Consider the following 15901-nt stretch of genomic DNA (forward strand, 5'->3'; position numbering starts at 1 on the left):
CTCGCTAGTATCCGGCGTCCTACTTTTACGAAGCGCTACGATGCTGGTATTTGAGTGGCCTTTCAGTAGGCTGCTCGCTTTGAATGAGCGGAAGACCAAAATGTCGTCCCGTATCTACTATCCTGGAATAACGCCTGATAGGATGGTTCGAAGGGTTGATACATCTTATTTGGATAGTGACCCCGCGACATTCAGATCACTTCTTATGGTTAGTGAATAGGGGTTGTAATCATGATGGTTGGGTTTCATTAGGTAGGAGATTTGGATCTGTTGGCTTTATTTAGTATGAAGGTAGTTCTCATGTAATAAAATACATTCTAAAAAGACAATTGCTGTGAAGGGTACTTCCGTCTATACCGAATAGAGGGCAACGTGAGTGGTTCGCAAATGAATTGATCTATGTAGACGTCAAATCCTCGTTAGGTCAGCTTTAATCTCGCATTGAATCACGAATATGATGAGAGCTTCTTGAGTAGATCTCATCATAAGACCTTAAAGTTGCTCATGCAATGTTGTGTCCGTTTATTCCATTATTCGGGTATCTCAAGTGACAAGGCCATGTTCTATTGTAAGACAGCGCGGAACTCCTTCCATCGTACTCCAGCCACATCAACAAACTCCCTCATCAGCGCCGGTCCGACAACCGTGCCACCATTCTTCGATATCGCCAAAATCTTCATCTCTCCCTCTGTGCCATCAACCACCATCGTCACAGTCTCGTCACACAAGCTCTCCTCCAGCCTATCCGGGTCCACGAGGATCCAGTACTTGCCGCCGCCTTTCTTCTGTCTCTCCTTCGCCGTAAACACCGCTGCCGTGCACGCCACCGGTAATCCGCGTATACTCAACGGAGTAGGTTTCTTAGACTCAGTCGGTCGTGAACACAGCACCATATCTCGATCCACATCCCAGTACGCGCGCGGGAGCTTAGTATCTCGTAGAGCAGCCAGTATAGCCGCCCAGGCGACATCGAACGGGTTCCCGTCGAAAGAAATGAACAACACGTCGATGTACAGCACCCAGTACGCCTTCACTTCCCTCATCGCACTAGCTTCATCCTCATCCTCATCTTCATCCATATCCCCCTCGCCCCGCGAACTAGCAGCGGTAGGATCGTAGTATATCCTTAAATCCTCCGCACTCAGTACCTTCGAGCTATGCAACAGCGAGAACAATCGCGTGCTCAGCGTCTGCGCCAGCGTAGTCGGCGGCACGCCCGGCAGGAAATTAGGCGCGCATCCGGTAGCTAGCTCTACGTTCGGGACCAACAAGTCGTAATCCCGTAGCTCATCGTCGTTGCTCGCATCGGCATCGGCATCGGCATCGACTTGGGGCGCGCGAAAGTTCGGGATCTGGCTCGTGAGCAGGGTCTCGCCGCGCACGCCGCAGATGACAGTGGTGTCGCCGGAGCGCACGACGGCGCTGCCGTGCGCGTGCGAGAGCGAGGATGTGTTGACGCTGTAGGGCCGGGCTTGGCGCGGCTGGCGCCCGTTTGTGCGCGCGGAGGGCGTGGATGTCGGGTCGGGCGGTTGGAGGTTGGCGAGGAGGAAGGGGTGCGGGGAGAGCTTGGCGAAGGTGGTGCTTGAGAGCGTGAGGGAGCTTGAGGTTGCCATGTTATTTGGCAAAGGCGTTTGGTCTGCGGGAATTAGGGAGGTTTGGTGTGTTGTGGTTCACCAATGCTTTGTATAGTTGCAGCTCATGATGGAATAACCTGAGTTGAATGGTTTGAAATTTGAGATGGGCCTTTTGCAGCCTCGCGGGGTCTATGCTATAGAGTGGGACTGGATCGCGCCGTGTCCAATCAGAGGCGATCAATCTATGAGGCTGGCAGACCACGATATCGATAAGATAAGATTAGAAGTTCAAGCACTCAATTGAAATTCATTCCCCTAATATCTACCTAGGTACTTATGTACACCTCTACCTTACATATTTCATCCATGCGATTTCCTACGACAGTCTCTGGTATACTGCTGCCAAGGGAGCACCATCCATATAATAAGCGGCACGCTTAACCAACCCCTTTTCGTCTCCAGACTCTACCAAGTGGATAACTGCCATAGCTGGGACAACGACCTTTTCTTTCTCCGGATCGTTCTTCACTTGCCATGTTATATGACATGATTGATAGATCCTATTCTCGATCATATCTATCATCATAGCCATTAGTCGCCTGTAGCTTCGATAATGCACTTTAAAAGTTCAGACGTACCGAAATTTTCGATTTCGTGAACCATTGACTCCAAGTTCTCCCAAGATCGGCCGAATAAGCTCTTTAGCTCATCCAGCCCCTCTACCAAGGGCAGGTTGCCAAACTGCACTTTTGCATCTTTCGCGTATATCTCTCCTACTCTAGACGCATCGAGTGAATCGTTCACTGATTGGAACTAACGAGTCTATAAGCTCTGTTCATCTATAGGGGAATAAGTTCAACTTACCCTTTGCAGCCATGCTTGGACTTCGGATCGAGTAGTCGGGAAGAAAGCCATATCTGATTAAGTTTTTTCTTCAATGGTTTATATTTTGTTGAATACAGAGTGTTCAATATCATTGTCTTGACTATTTCCTCTCCTTCATACTTATAATTCTCGAACCTCCCTTGTCGCAACTTGAAGCTTACAAAAACACAACCACCATTTTCCTATTTAGGAAAGGGTGGGGTTGGACAATTCAACGTCGAGCAGATCAGCAAGAATCCATCACAGATATTCTTAGTATATGGCATAAATCAGACTAAACAAAGATGGTTTAGATTACAGGAACCATAGGCTGAGTCTTTACCTTCCCAACATTCTAACAATAATTGATCAGACCCTTACCTTGGCATCACTTTCATACCAACATACGTATCCATCGACTTGGCTTCTCATAGCCCAGTATGAGGTGCTTTGCTAGGCAAAGACACAAACAGTTGATATCTCTAGATGAATAACAGCTTGAAAATTCGTGTTACTTAATTCCTAACACTTCTAATGTCTATTTTATGTGAAGGATGAAAGTTCCCCTTCGGAAGCCAACATATTCAAACACACAAATAGGGGTTATTCCATGATGAACCCTGAACTCCTCAACCTAACTGCGAGTACCAGTGAAACTTCCTCTATACTATTCAATGGTACCTATTCTATATGTTAGAACTCATTATCCAGAGAGGCTCTTGAAATATCACATTGGCATATATTGGTTGGTGGGGAACACCATCTCGACTAGTACTCTTGACCCCCTCCATTCACTGTTATAGTCCGCCACAATACATCGAGATATCAAGCCGATCAATCATCCGAAGTTATGTTGAGACGACGCTTACCTGATAACATTGCCTGAAGGATCAACTATCAGCTCCAAGAAGTCTCATAACACAAGGGTACCGTGGTAAGCCGATTATTTCCGTCTCAAAGGTAGTTCGCCCTTGCTGTGCCTTCTCAAAGAGCATGTTCAATTACTGCATATACTAATAGACTCTCGCTATAGAGCAGATAATATGTCAGGCTGGTTATTTGAATGTTGCTACGATTTGTAGATTGATATCGGCACAATGTTAAGACAGGCCAGTAAGATCAATATAGGGGCTTGTGCTATAAGCTACCAGGTACCATATCTGACGGTTTCGCTACTCCCTTCATGTTCTATACAGTCGATGATTCAGAGTTAACATTATTATTATCCTATGAAGTAGTATGTTTGCCTTAGCCAATATTTGAGTACGTCCATACTTTTTTTAACCTTTGACATATCATATGACATATCATATAAATAAACGTTCATCGTTTCTTTCATCTGAACAAAGTTTGATATTGACCTTATGACCTAAAACGTCAGTCATATTCCATCCCATAACATCGCCTAGCATTGGATGACAGCGTTAGCAGAGACAAACATCCAACAAAGTTTTCCTTCGAACATTGAAGCAGGAAAGAGCTCAAAAATATGCCTGCCAGTTGCCTGGTCTCTCTCGCAAGTGTTTTCTATTTAAACCCTTGGCCCTAGAAGGACTCTTGACAGCTTTTCCTCCTTCATATCCATCTGCATCTTCTCATCACTAGGTAACCTCTTTCTACTTCAATATAATCCTCATAAGCTTTAATGCCTAAGGTCAGTTGTCATATTCTCCATGATATCCTTACGTGCTCACTTCCCACGCCTTCATGTGTGTGATATTTCAATTGACCTGTTTCCACCCTACTCCCGATGTTTCTCTCTAATCATTATTTTCTGGCTTTCTCCATTTATAACTTCAATCCTCATCCCTGTTCACTTACGTTCTCATGTCACCACCAATCTACTTCTGCCCCCACTTTCCTACTATCTTGCTACTCTCATACCAATGCTAATTTGCAATAGAGGGAAGATGAATTAATTAGAAACAATAGCAATTTGGTCGATGCTATCTTTCACATTATGCCGCTACACAGGTAAGCTGCTTTTTGCTTAAGTTGTTGTCGTCGGCCTCTTACACTTCACCTTCCTATCCCCTATCTTACAACTACCTGCTTCTACCCTCAACCAATTACTCTTACCCCAGCTACATGTCTACCTAGCCTTCTATTCATTTACATACATACATGCTTACTTGCTTGTGCACCTAGATAAGTAGCGAGCTGATGATAGATAGAGACATCCTGGCTTAAGTATGTATGGGGTTCTCATCATACTGATAATATCCCTTCCGACAGTCCTTCGCCACATTACAGTCACAACTACCGCAGAAAGTATTTACCCAGACCGCTCTTGAAAACAATCCGACTCCTAGATTCAGTCGAAGATACTAGGTTAGTAAACCCCATATACTCAGTACATTGTGACTCCAGCCCATAAGTGTCGTGAATATCGATGCGTCAAAGAGATTGGGTTTCGAAGTCATCATATTTCATTTGGATGAGGACTGACATGGACAGGATTTGAAAATCCACAAAGTACGACCAATAGCCTATGACTTCAAGGTTCTAACTCATGCAGAATCTCCATACGGGCAGTGAGCATGTAAGTCGTCGTTCTTTCATTGCTACGTCGCTATCTTCTTACACCTACCTTCATGCTCTTGTCATTAAGAGTCTTAGCGTTGTTATCGTCATTCTTCGCTATATTCCTCCTAACACTTCCCTCTCAACTCTCATTCAACTCCTGCCACTTCTTCCACGCTTACTTTTAATCTTCTCCCACATTACATCTACCCTCACACCATGATTGATAATATTTGATGCACCTACTAGGACACCTCATCATCGCAACACATGTTACTATGGATATATTCTTATTTTATGGATCACTGATATAGATAGCTAAGTATGTCTCTTGTCATATATTTCAAAACTCAAGGACGTGCCAGACTTGTCATGAGGCGGAACTAAGGAGGAGGGAAATAACGACGTTGCGTGAGGAGTTCTAGACTCCCTTGTCTAGGAGCTACGGTATATATACAGGTAAAGCCCTTTGTCTATTCTGCTCTAAGGCTAGCTACTAACAGGTATCTCCAGAATCTCCTATGGTGTCTCCATGGGCCGAACTCCGGTCCTCCCCTTAGCTGCTGGTCTCCCCCAATACACTAGACCACGGAGCAGTCGCCGCGACTCATCCCGGATTCCCGTTCCTAATTTTTAACAGAATTATAAGAGACACTCTGACAAGACGGGCTGTGCCGAAGAACCGCGGACTACGTTCCCCCATCATCCTCATCAATCTCCAAGAATGCCGCATACGTGCCAATCTCCAACCAAAAGAACGACACTGAGCGAAGTAGCGGGCGCAGGGCCCAGAGGGTTTCCTCTCCAAATGGCTTCAAGATAAGCTTGTCTGGGGACACAGGAACAAGGAAGGGGCCCTTGAAATCGCTGCTGGCGCTTGTGTTCGTGCTATCGCCTGGAGAAAACACAAGTGCAAGACCTGTGGCATAGGTCTACAATCGGTCACGGCCTTTCATAAGCGTTTAGCGACCGAAACTTACAAAGAGCGGGAGAGGCTCGCTGCTGGCGGGTAGCTAAATGGATTCGCTGCAGAAGCAACACGGTCGAGGAAACCCTCTGCTGAGGGGAAAGCCAGCAAGGTCTATTATTGTGCGACTTGCGATATGGCCATCAACATCAAATTATATACACGCCTGAGAGGTTCCACTTATTCTTCGGGGCATCTTGTCAACGACACTTAGTCTTCGTTCCAGAGGGTGTCGGTTCTGATGACACTAGGCGTCTCCGGAACGACGCCGATGACTCCGCCATAGCCTACCCGAGTCCGACACTGAAAGAACAGCTAAGACGCCTGCAGGACTAGAAGACTTGTAACCAACCAAACCGTACACCAGATGATACGAGACAGCAATGCTTATCTTCACGAGCATCGGCAGAAGTTTTTCCACTCCCGCCATAGCAGCTCCTTGTCGCTGTGCGTCCAGCTTGAAAGCTGTGTAGCACTAGTTGAACCAACACGCTTCCGGAGCTATCGTCACACGAACTCTCACTTTACAGTACATACCCTGCTAGAAAATGAGGTTGGCATTGTGTTCCTCTATCACCCTTTTATCATAACTGTTCATGCCTGTGCTTACTGGTATATATAGAAACAGGCATCTATTTCTAGCGCTTGCGAATATCAGCACATTTCATCTTACCGAGGTCGACAGCCATCAGTACATAACCTTGAGTGACAAGATCGCGGCAGTCCACATATCAACGATCTATACCAAATTTAAACTATTTGCGCTCTGGATATGAAGACACCAGAGTCTAGACGGAAGCTTGCGACGCTTTGGGGTTACCGTGTGTCTGCTATAAACCCTAGGCTAGAGACAATTGGCCATAGCAGCAACAGCAACGTTAAGCGCTGACGTTCATCTAAAGTGGCTTAACGTCATTGTGAATCGATGCCAACGCCACAATTCCTCTTTGTATTGCTTAAGGGCTAAGAAGGGAAAGCTTGCCAAACCAAGAGCGAAGGCTAGAAACCCCCGATCCCACATGTTGGTATGTGTTCCCCGGTGAGCTCCTTGTTGCACCGAGAATGTTGCTGGAAGTGACACGTCAAAACTATCATTATCCTTGAGTAGGTAAAGATTTCTTACTAATCTTATATGGACTTAGTTACCTGTTGAATATGCCTTCATTCTCATGGCGGACCACATAAAAAGGTCGATCTTCTTATTAGCCCTCGGACGGAACCGGCTTGATACTCCTAGACAAGCTCCTGGCAAATCCCCTCAAGGAGCTCTCAACATCTACGCTCGGGCATGATATCAATATTGCCTCCTACGGACACGTAGCCATCGCATTCTCGAGAAAATTCATGCATGGCCATACGGTATTGGAGCATCTAAAAATCTGACAATAAACTCAACAAGTTCGACGAAGAGTATGAAGAGCAATAACGACAGAAAATTCGGAAATGGCGCTGGAAAAGCTCAGAAGGCCCGCTCGCGCCTACATAAATAACACACGCTATGAATACATACCTATGAAGAGGCGGCATCACTTCTACCTCTAACACATCGACCTAGTCCACGTTACGAAACGCGCAAGAGCAGGATGTTGGCAGTCGAGATAACAGCGACATCGACAGTGAACCGCAAGCTACTATGTGGCGAGGTAGCTGCCATTAATATCCTATCTCTGGATAGTTGACGAATCTTAACTCCGAGATGATGCGTCCCCCCATATAGTGCATCCAAATCGGAACACGTATAGGCGACGACTATCTCCTCTTTTGCTCTATATATCCCGAAGCATTTCTAAACATTACAAATATCTAAATTCTATCTCCGAAAATAGCATCAAAATTGATGTTTACCGTCAACATACCTAAGGTGAAGTCGTGGTCGATGGAGATTCCGTCAGCTTATGAGTGATGAATACGGCACTCTTTACCCCTATTACGCATGACCCGATCCGAACTCACCACGCCGCATAAATGAGGTATTATGTTCGCGCCGTTGTGGAACTGCGACGGGATATGGCTTTAATTTTTACTGCTTATGTGGTCAAATTCATAAGCATCAAAACCCCAGGAGACTCCACGTCGCGTGAGCACCTACGAGAAGCACAATGCAAGCCCGGCATTCCATCAAGGCCTCGCCTAAATGAGGGAGATGTAATGACTCAAGGGACCATCAAGGCTGGTCTAGCAACCCTATTCCACAGAATTCATTCAACGTCACGGGACTCCCCGAAAACATTCTTATCTACATCAACGGTTCCTGTTGATGAGACATCGCTTTATTATTGGCCTTCTGCGTTGCGTAATAAAACGAGAATTTCGCCGTACACTAGGTATACAATGCTCACAGGGTATCGAAACTGGAGAGAAATCATCCAAGTTCCCACAAATTGCAGCATAAGCTCTTTGGGTAATTCCCAGACTGTGCGGTCGGTCAAGTAGGAAGAAGAGACTAACGGTAGCATGCATTGCCGACAACTTTTTCAACACAGCACTACGACACGATGCTAGTTGACGGTCCCTTACGCTGCTACTCACCACTTTCCAACTCACCTCCTGGGCGAGCTTAGGATAAATGCGAAAGCAGCTCCTACACAAACGAAGAGAGGTCTAGAGAAGACAGAGCCGTCCTTGGTCATCTTGGGCGGTAAAAGCAACTTGTGAGGGGATGTTCTATCGCTCATGGACGAATATTTGGTCGACGACTAATGTTGGCGACGCAATCGAGCTATCTGAAGATGATGATATGCTTACCTACACTTCACGAACAACTTTATCAATGGTCCCCGCCGGTCCAACAACGATGCTATTATAAGCGTTCAGCATCGACAATTCCTTGCCACGAGGCTTTTTGGAACTATTTCCCAGCTACCTAAATACATGCATATCTCGTCCCCATAACCTAACGAGAATCGAGCACCTAGTACCTATTCAGATACGGTCATCGCATCTTATACTGGAATTAAAGATGATTACACTGCGCCTTGGACTAACCACCAGTAAGAAGGCGATACACCGCAAGAAGCTCCGGAAGCCCTTGGTAGGCGCCTTAGTGCTTTGGCCCTCAATGGACGATCCAGTGCTAAACAGCTAGAGGATGATAAGCAAGAGTTGGCTATGGAATGAAGCGTTGTTTGAGAGGAACGCATTGGCCGTCAATATATTTCACCGACTGATCGTTGATCATCAGGCTACAGACAGGAAACGCTTGTCTTGGCGACTCGTAAGGGGCAAACAACTTATTAAACGGTCCTCATGTGGAGGGGCTCATGGGGCTCGAACGAGTGTACGGTTTTGTGCTAGTAGACAACTTGACGAGAGCCAACCGGCACTACAAGCACAATAGTAACATGAGCATCAACCGCTTCCGGAGTTACATACTCTCGAGAGTGCTCAGAATAATGATAAACCTATACGGAAACTAATAGGAGCACTAAGAGGAGCAGAGTGCGAAGGCCACGAGCACCACAGCGACCCGAAAAAAGGCGAAGACGGTATCATGCTGAACCTGACCCCATAGACGACGTGGACATTGTTAGTGTCCTTCGGGATGTCATGGGAAGCAGCAATTACGATTTTGAGAGGAACAAGAAGAAGAAGCTAGAGGCGCAATCTGTTTTTTCTAAGCACACTCCTCGAGGAGCAGACAAGGCAGAGGCGCTGTGCATATCATACGCAAGTACCTATGGACGACTCTAAGCTCAAAGTCACTACGTACTTATATCACCTCTACAAGAAGTGTGTCTAGCGGTATCGCTGATAACACACGATACAGCCATAAATGATGAACGGTACCCAGTGCAACTTGGAGGAGTTCGTACCCGGAAAACTCTACATACCATCTAGGTTCGGGTGTCTTCATTACCTCTTGGAGGTGGTGCGAAATTGCCGAGCGTTGCAGATGAACCTACCAACCCAACATTTGTCAACCATATACAATGCCCTCGACGACAATTTCCGCGTACTGGTGACTCGACCATCAGGGAACATGTCACTGGAAGAGTACCTCGGATATCTGAGTGACGATCTTTTCTTTTGTTTCATCGCCCGCTTGTACCGGCAATACAAGTAGAGGAAGATTTTCTGCCAGAGATCCGAATAACCTCAATTCTCTCAAACGTCCTACCATAAGGTACAATAAGTTCCGTAAGGCTAATTTATTATCATCAACGACTACGAAAGGCATCCAACTAATTGGATTATACCAGCATATATAGCGTTCATTTCCTGCCAAATTAAGCACATATAGAGGAACTGGAAGCCGTTCGATGGAATCGGGTTCAACCTCGCCCCAACTTTCATCATTACAGATTTTACCTAAGGCCTAGGATATAACACTACCTCAAGGCCAAGAACGCCAATTTCATTACAATATGTATTCAGCTGCCTCGAATCGTCAGCATCGATGGACATTATCTCCTATATATAGACAAGATGTCTCCATTAAGTCTTTCATGAGCTATTCATAATTTCACTCCTCTTGCCATGGCTGCCCTAGTGACAGGAACTGTCATGTGGAAGGGATGCGTCTATGAGTTAGAGCCTCTTGCTACCAGGCTGACCACATTGCTTACCTCCAAAGTCCACCTCGCGCATATTGCGTGGCGCACTTCAACGGTCACCAGCATCGAGTGACCTTGATTTACAGTGCCCTGCTGAGGGGCCTGCTTATGATTACGGCTCTACCATCACCCAGAGTTATGTACACTGGATGAATACATTAACCACCTTCACGACCAAAAAAAGGTCTAGCGAGCTCAGCTTTTGACCAAGGAAGCCGCAGACCTTGCGGCGAAGACTACCCGATAACATTTCCCAACGACGTTGGCGGAGCATCGGGTATGAGGAAATCCTCTGAACGTAGACAGCCCGAAGGCAATCAAGGGGTCAGGGAATGTTGCAGTGGGAAAGGAATATGGACCGAACCACTAGCAAACGGGTACAGGAAAAGGATACTGGTCAACACCAAAACCTAGAATGAACTTCGGCACAAGGAACGCCGCGCTGTCTGATTATCGCAAGGTAGCAGGCAAAATTGAATCGGAAGACGGCAGTCTTCATTTTGCATATTTAAATATGCGAGACTCTTACAGACGCCCAGAACCGGAGTGTAGGGCGGCCTGGGTTAAGGTATTGTAGCGGGCACTGAATCGTCGCATGCACAGATTCATTCTCTCTATCAATGTCTTGTGAAGCTTGGCACAGCAGAAAAAAATCGATTCATGATCGATATCGTGTCACTAGGGCAATCGTACGAACGTCGGGAAATATACCACATTCGATCGACCCATGAAAAAGACAGCATTTTACGCGACGTCCAACATGGTCAAGAACGTCTCGACAAGCACCAACGGAATTTGTCGTGAACATCGATGAATTCCAGAGAGCAGTCCTCTTCGTACTATTTAACATCGAACTTCAGTATGGCGGCGTATCATGGTCCAAGACACACTTCCGAGGAACCGCAAACACCCATAAAAAGAAAGCTAAGAAACCTGTCTCCTCAAAGAAGACGGTAAAAATAGCTTGGTATCTAAACATGTAGAAAAAGGACACAAGGTGGCGAGGTGATAGTGAGGTCAATGTTGATGGGAGAGACGATTCGTCTTCAATCTACCTTCGAAGGATACTATCGTGCAACCTTAATGCATCCACACTCACAACTCTATGACATCGTCAACTAAAGCAAAGTGAGACGGAAGTCAACAAGATGATGCAACTATAAGATATACAATTGTTGGCGGGTTCCAGGAGGAACTAAGGACTTATTCGATGGCGAGGAGTTTGTCTTTACTTAGGTAGATAAATGATCGAGTATGCATCTTATAACAGGTACCTAGACAACCAGACTATGACTAGAACGGCAGCTTCGAGATAAACTACCTCCTCGCACGTCTCGATAAAATCACGGAACGACTAGATACCCCTATCGAGTGGGCAGCCGAGCAGAGCTAATTGGCAACACTTACGAGATATAAGGAGTCCAACAAGAGAATCACACCTATAAAAAGACGATTGATCGATCTAGGGTTAGTAATAAAGATACGACGTAGATAAGATGAAGGCTTTTTATTCTTTTTCCAGGAACGAACATATGATAGGAGAATACTGGAGGATACGGGTTTGCTGTGGTTAGGTAGTAGATAGGCAGATCCTGTGCGCGTTGTGCTGCGCTAATTATTTTGAATGAGAATAACTTCTACCCAGACTTTGGCCTTTTTAATAGATGGTAGCCTTCCTGCGATACCCAAAGTTAATGAGCGCAAATTTGAAAATGAAATGCATTACTTTCCTTGTCATGATGGATTGAAGGGTCCAAATGCCTTACTACACCCAGCATAGACGCCTAAAGTAGTGTAGAGTTGCATCGTGCAAATCGGCTGATGCGGGTACTACTCTCGCTAACATCACTTATCAAGTATTTCCATACAAAGTACGTACCCGGTACTCTCACGACGGGGCGAAAAGCCTTCCTTTCAGCTTAATCAATCCTCGCCACCCCGTTGGCCCCTTCTTCGCAAACTCGATATTAAATCTGAGGTCATCCATCTGCCGCGACGATCGTCGGGAGTACCTAACAAAGTCGAGGAATCGTCGGCCCCCAACACGCTATGTATGTATGTATGTGTGCGTATGTATGCTTTGGACAGTCTGGGGGCCATCGCATGTATGTATGTACGGACGGGCAATCGCCCGACAACTTTGCCGCCTTCACGGTTTCCGGGAGTCTGGGACGGGCGCTGCGTGGCCTCTGCAACCGCTGGGTCCCGTCACACTATCACAAACCCTTGGGGAGAAAAAGAAAAATTTCGTCACCTCCCCCTCCCCTCATCGTTCCGTCGGCGCCGAATTCGTCGTTCGTTCGGTTCTCCCCTAAATCTCCCATTCCCCAGTCTGTGTTGCGTGTCCATGTGTGTGTACTTACTACAGTACATATGTACGTATTCTGTAGCTAGGTAGGTAGTGTGGTAGAGATAGGTATTATCAGTGGGATGCGAATGTACCATAATGCTTTATGCTATTGCCAAATGGCACGCCCCCGGCGGACCCGCCCCGCCGACGAATGGCGACGCGCCGTTAAGCGCCTGGCACCCATTTTTTTCGATTTCCTTCGCTGCTCCAATCCGGATTGGCGAAGGCAAGCCCCCGAACGGTGATCGAATGGAAAAATTCCCTGCTCGTAGACCCGTACGGGAAAGAGAGCCCTAGGAGAAAAAAAGACGGCCGACTCTCGCTCCCTATTTGACGGACTCGCCTGCTCGCTGAAATCAGCAATTAATGCGATCCGGAAGATGGGGTTTTGGTACATACAATAGGTATTCGTACCTATGTATGTGTTATTGAGAAGACGTTCAATGCTGCGCCGCTTTAAGTGGGAGCTTAGGTTTGCATAATTTGGGGCTTGAACGCGATAATTACCGTTTGTAGGTAGGCACCGTATTGTCTTGTATGAAAATGATTTCATATTATTTTAAAGCGACGTATCCTTTACCGCTGACTAGTAGTCTGCCTTCTGAATTGATTGGGGCAAGTTGTCGTCTTTCACAAAGGCAAAGAACAGTAAGTTCAAAGTATGAACTCATTGAGAAGTGATATTCTGGGCAGTCTGGGCAAACAATCTTACTCTGGTCTCCGATATGCTATTCTACTCCCGTCGGCATATCAAACTTATCGTCCTTGCTCTCATAGTTCTACAGCTTTCCTTCGATCCGCCCCTTACAATTAGTGCGGGTAGTACCAGTCCCAAAACGCGTAGCCTTCCTCCGAACAAGTACCTCTCTCGTCGAGTTCTCCGCCGTTATCATCGAGAGTATACGCCAGATCGTACGTTGCTTCTAATAGTTCTGACATATAGCTGCAGTGGTTATCATTGCAATATGGATTTTCAACAAGATGGTTTCTGTCTTCTTCATCGAGCTCCCGAAACGGCCTTCCAAAGTCCACAGGGGGGCTACACCTTCTGAGGCTTTCGAAGAGATTGTTTGGAATTGGAGCAAGGCTAGGCTCGGCTAGAGAAGAGAATATGTTTTTTAAGAGCTTGCGGGCGTCCGCGAACGTTTCACTGGTCGCTATTTCGTATATGTATTCCAAGCCCTGAGAGAGGGCGTGTTGAGAGAACTCTGACCCGCTCTCACTAAGAGAAGAAGATAAATAACACTCGAAAGCGTCATGATGTGCAAAGGGATCCATATCAACAGCTACCAACGCATCAATATCCATCTTACAGAAATCCTAGGTTATGTTGCTGAACTGAGACTTACGTTTTCTTATAATCCGGAGGAGGTGGTGTTGAGCGCATGCCAGTTGCTCATTCTCCCAAACACTGAAGATTCGGAAATATGCATACCGCCGCGTGGCGAGCCCGGCCCCGGCCTCAGAAAGACCAAACATGTTCCAATATAATTGGAAGCGATATAGGGCACGTTGAATTCTGTAAAGGCCCTCAGAGGATGGCATCGGCTCACATGGCTCGAAGGGCAATCGATACATGAGTTGGCCTTGACGAACATATCTAGGTCCACAGATGTAATCGGCGATCTGCTTTGCTAGAAACTTAACAACCTTGTGAAGACGTACTAAGGGTAAAGCTTCGGCTAGATTCCAGCGAGCTGGTTCGCTGAGGGACGTCATGCGGTGGCTGAGGTGTTTCTTGGAAAACTCCTCGGCCTTCTGGGAATCATAAGTTCCCAAGCTGGAATTATAAGCTTCCAAGCGGAACGACTCGTCGACAACGATGGCTTCCGGTAGAACATCCCAACCTATCTGATTTACCAGCACCTGAGTTACGATGGACCTCTCCCGGCTGGTGAATGCGGCGTGTAGATGTCGACACGTCAGAATAGCCGATCTCAACGTATCGAAATTATCGATGCGAAAGAAGATGTTCTGAACTATCTCCATGGGTAGTTTATCCATCCTAAAGGAATCGCGCTGTGTTCTAGCTCGTTGTTTGGAGATTGAAGTCGGGGCAAGATCCATGGTGGGAAGTGTTGTGAAGTCTTGGAGCGATAGAATTAGGCAGAAGGCCTGATTCAATCGTTTTTAAACTTATATACTTCTCGTTTGTTTGAAGTGTTGACGTGTTGTCTCCTGTCGATACCCGTGGGCTTTCCATCAGGTCCAATCAGAATTCAATGTCCCAATGAATTTTGCTATTCCATCAAACTGCATATTTATCACCATATCGTCTATTATCCATTAATCGCGTACCGAAACTTACGAGTACCTACCCACATACTGGTATAAGGCAAGTAAAAGAGTAGTTGCGACTCTTGCAGTTGAATGTTTAGGTAATATTCCGGTCAACGCTTTCTACTATGTAGTTTTGCTTGGTTCATTCTCCACCAAAATATATTTCTACACCTGACTTCATTTATATAAAAAAGAAGAAAAGGAAAAAACGGTCCCATCGACCGTTTCGGCATTAATCGTCCGTTGTACATAACGGTCTGCATAATGGTCTTTGCAGACGGCCTCATTAAACAGCGACAATGGCTAAACCCGATTTGTCGGACGCCACATTGCAAGGAGATGACAAGGAGATGACCTTCCAGCTTCGTGGAACCAACAATTATCAGATGGCCATCAGATGGACGTCGGAGAGTATTCGGATCGCCGAATTATTTACGTTATTCGTGACTACGGCACTGCCGCATTTCAAGCATCGCTTGAACCTTGAAGCTCTGGACACAAGTTTATCTGGGACCATCCCTTAGGTGTAACGTCTCTTTGCTCGTCCACTCATTGGGCGGGATGAGATGGGGGTAAGATCTCAATCGGGACACGCGTACGAAGTACGATGTTGGAGGCGCCAAAGTGCAAGATTCAAGATCGATAATTCAACTCGAAGCGCTCTCGGCTTGAGCCCATTCATCGAATCATCTAACTATTCTGACCGCTCTAAATACCCTTTCGGTCATTCTCTATCACCGTCACCGTCACCATTACCATTCTAATGTGCCTAGGTAAAGCAGGTAAAGCT

General features: G+C 46.3%; 3 protein-coding genes across 3 annotated transcripts; all 3 read right to left on the reverse strand.

Moving 5' to 3' along the window:
• Positions 1 to 429: 429 nt before the first annotated feature.
• On the reverse strand, positions 430 to 1807 carry F4807DRAFT_416972 (ribosomal protein S5 domain 2-like protein). The gene has a single exon (XM_047997184.1). The coding sequence runs from the start codon at positions 1611 to 1613 to the stop codon at positions 564 to 566; it is 1050 nt and encodes a 349-aa protein (XP_047856461.1). The 5' UTR covers positions 1614 to 1807; the 3' UTR covers positions 430 to 563.
• A 143-nt stretch (positions 1808 to 1950) lies between these two features.
• On the reverse strand, positions 1951 to 2489 carry F4807DRAFT_458146 (uncharacterized protein; the record flags this gene model as incomplete). The annotated part of the gene is made up of 3 exons (XM_048001159.1): positions 1951 to 2150; positions 2213 to 2387; positions 2439 to 2489. 3 exons carry the CDS (start codon positions 2487 to 2489, stop codon positions 1951 to 1953), a joined length of 426 nt encoding a protein of 141 aa, XP_047856462.1.
• A 10908-nt stretch (positions 2490 to 13397) lies between these two features.
• F4807DRAFT_416990 (uncharacterized protein) lies at positions 13398 to 15258 on the reverse strand. Its single transcript, XM_047997185.1, has 3 exons — positions 15158 to 15258; positions 14181 to 15107; positions 13398 to 14117 (listed from the first exon to the last, which is right to left on the reverse strand). Exons 2-3 carry the CDS (start codon positions 14896 to 14898, stop codon positions 13642 to 13644), a joined length of 1194 nt encoding a protein of 397 aa, XP_047856463.1. The 5' UTR covers positions 14899 to 15107; positions 15158 to 15258; the 3' UTR covers positions 13398 to 13641.
• Between the last annotated feature and the right edge of the window lie 643 nt (positions 15259 to 15901).

The sequence above is a fragment of the Annulohypoxylon truncatum genome (genome assembly GCF_022578515.1).
Source record: "Annulohypoxylon truncatum strain CBS 140777 unplaced genomic scaffold F4807scaffold_8, whole genome shotgun sequence".
Taxonomy (NCBI): Eukaryota; Fungi; Ascomycota; class Sordariomycetes; order Xylariales; family Hypoxylaceae; genus Annulohypoxylon; species Annulohypoxylon truncatum.

Excerpts from the sequence above, each read along its gene's own strand:
- F4807DRAFT_416972 (XM_047997184.1), bottom strand. The coding sequence starts at position 1,613 with ATGGCAACCTCAAGCTCCCTCACGCTCTCAAGCACCACCTTCGCCAAG.
- F4807DRAFT_416990 (XM_047997185.1), bottom strand. The coding sequence starts at position 14,898 with ATGGATCTTGCCCCGACTTCAATCTCCAAACAACGAGCTAGAACACAG. Across the intron at positions 14,118-14,180 it reads CCTCCGGATTATAAGAAAAC|CTGTTGATATGGATCCCTTT; the intron begins GTAAGTCTCAGT and ends ATGCGTTGGTAG.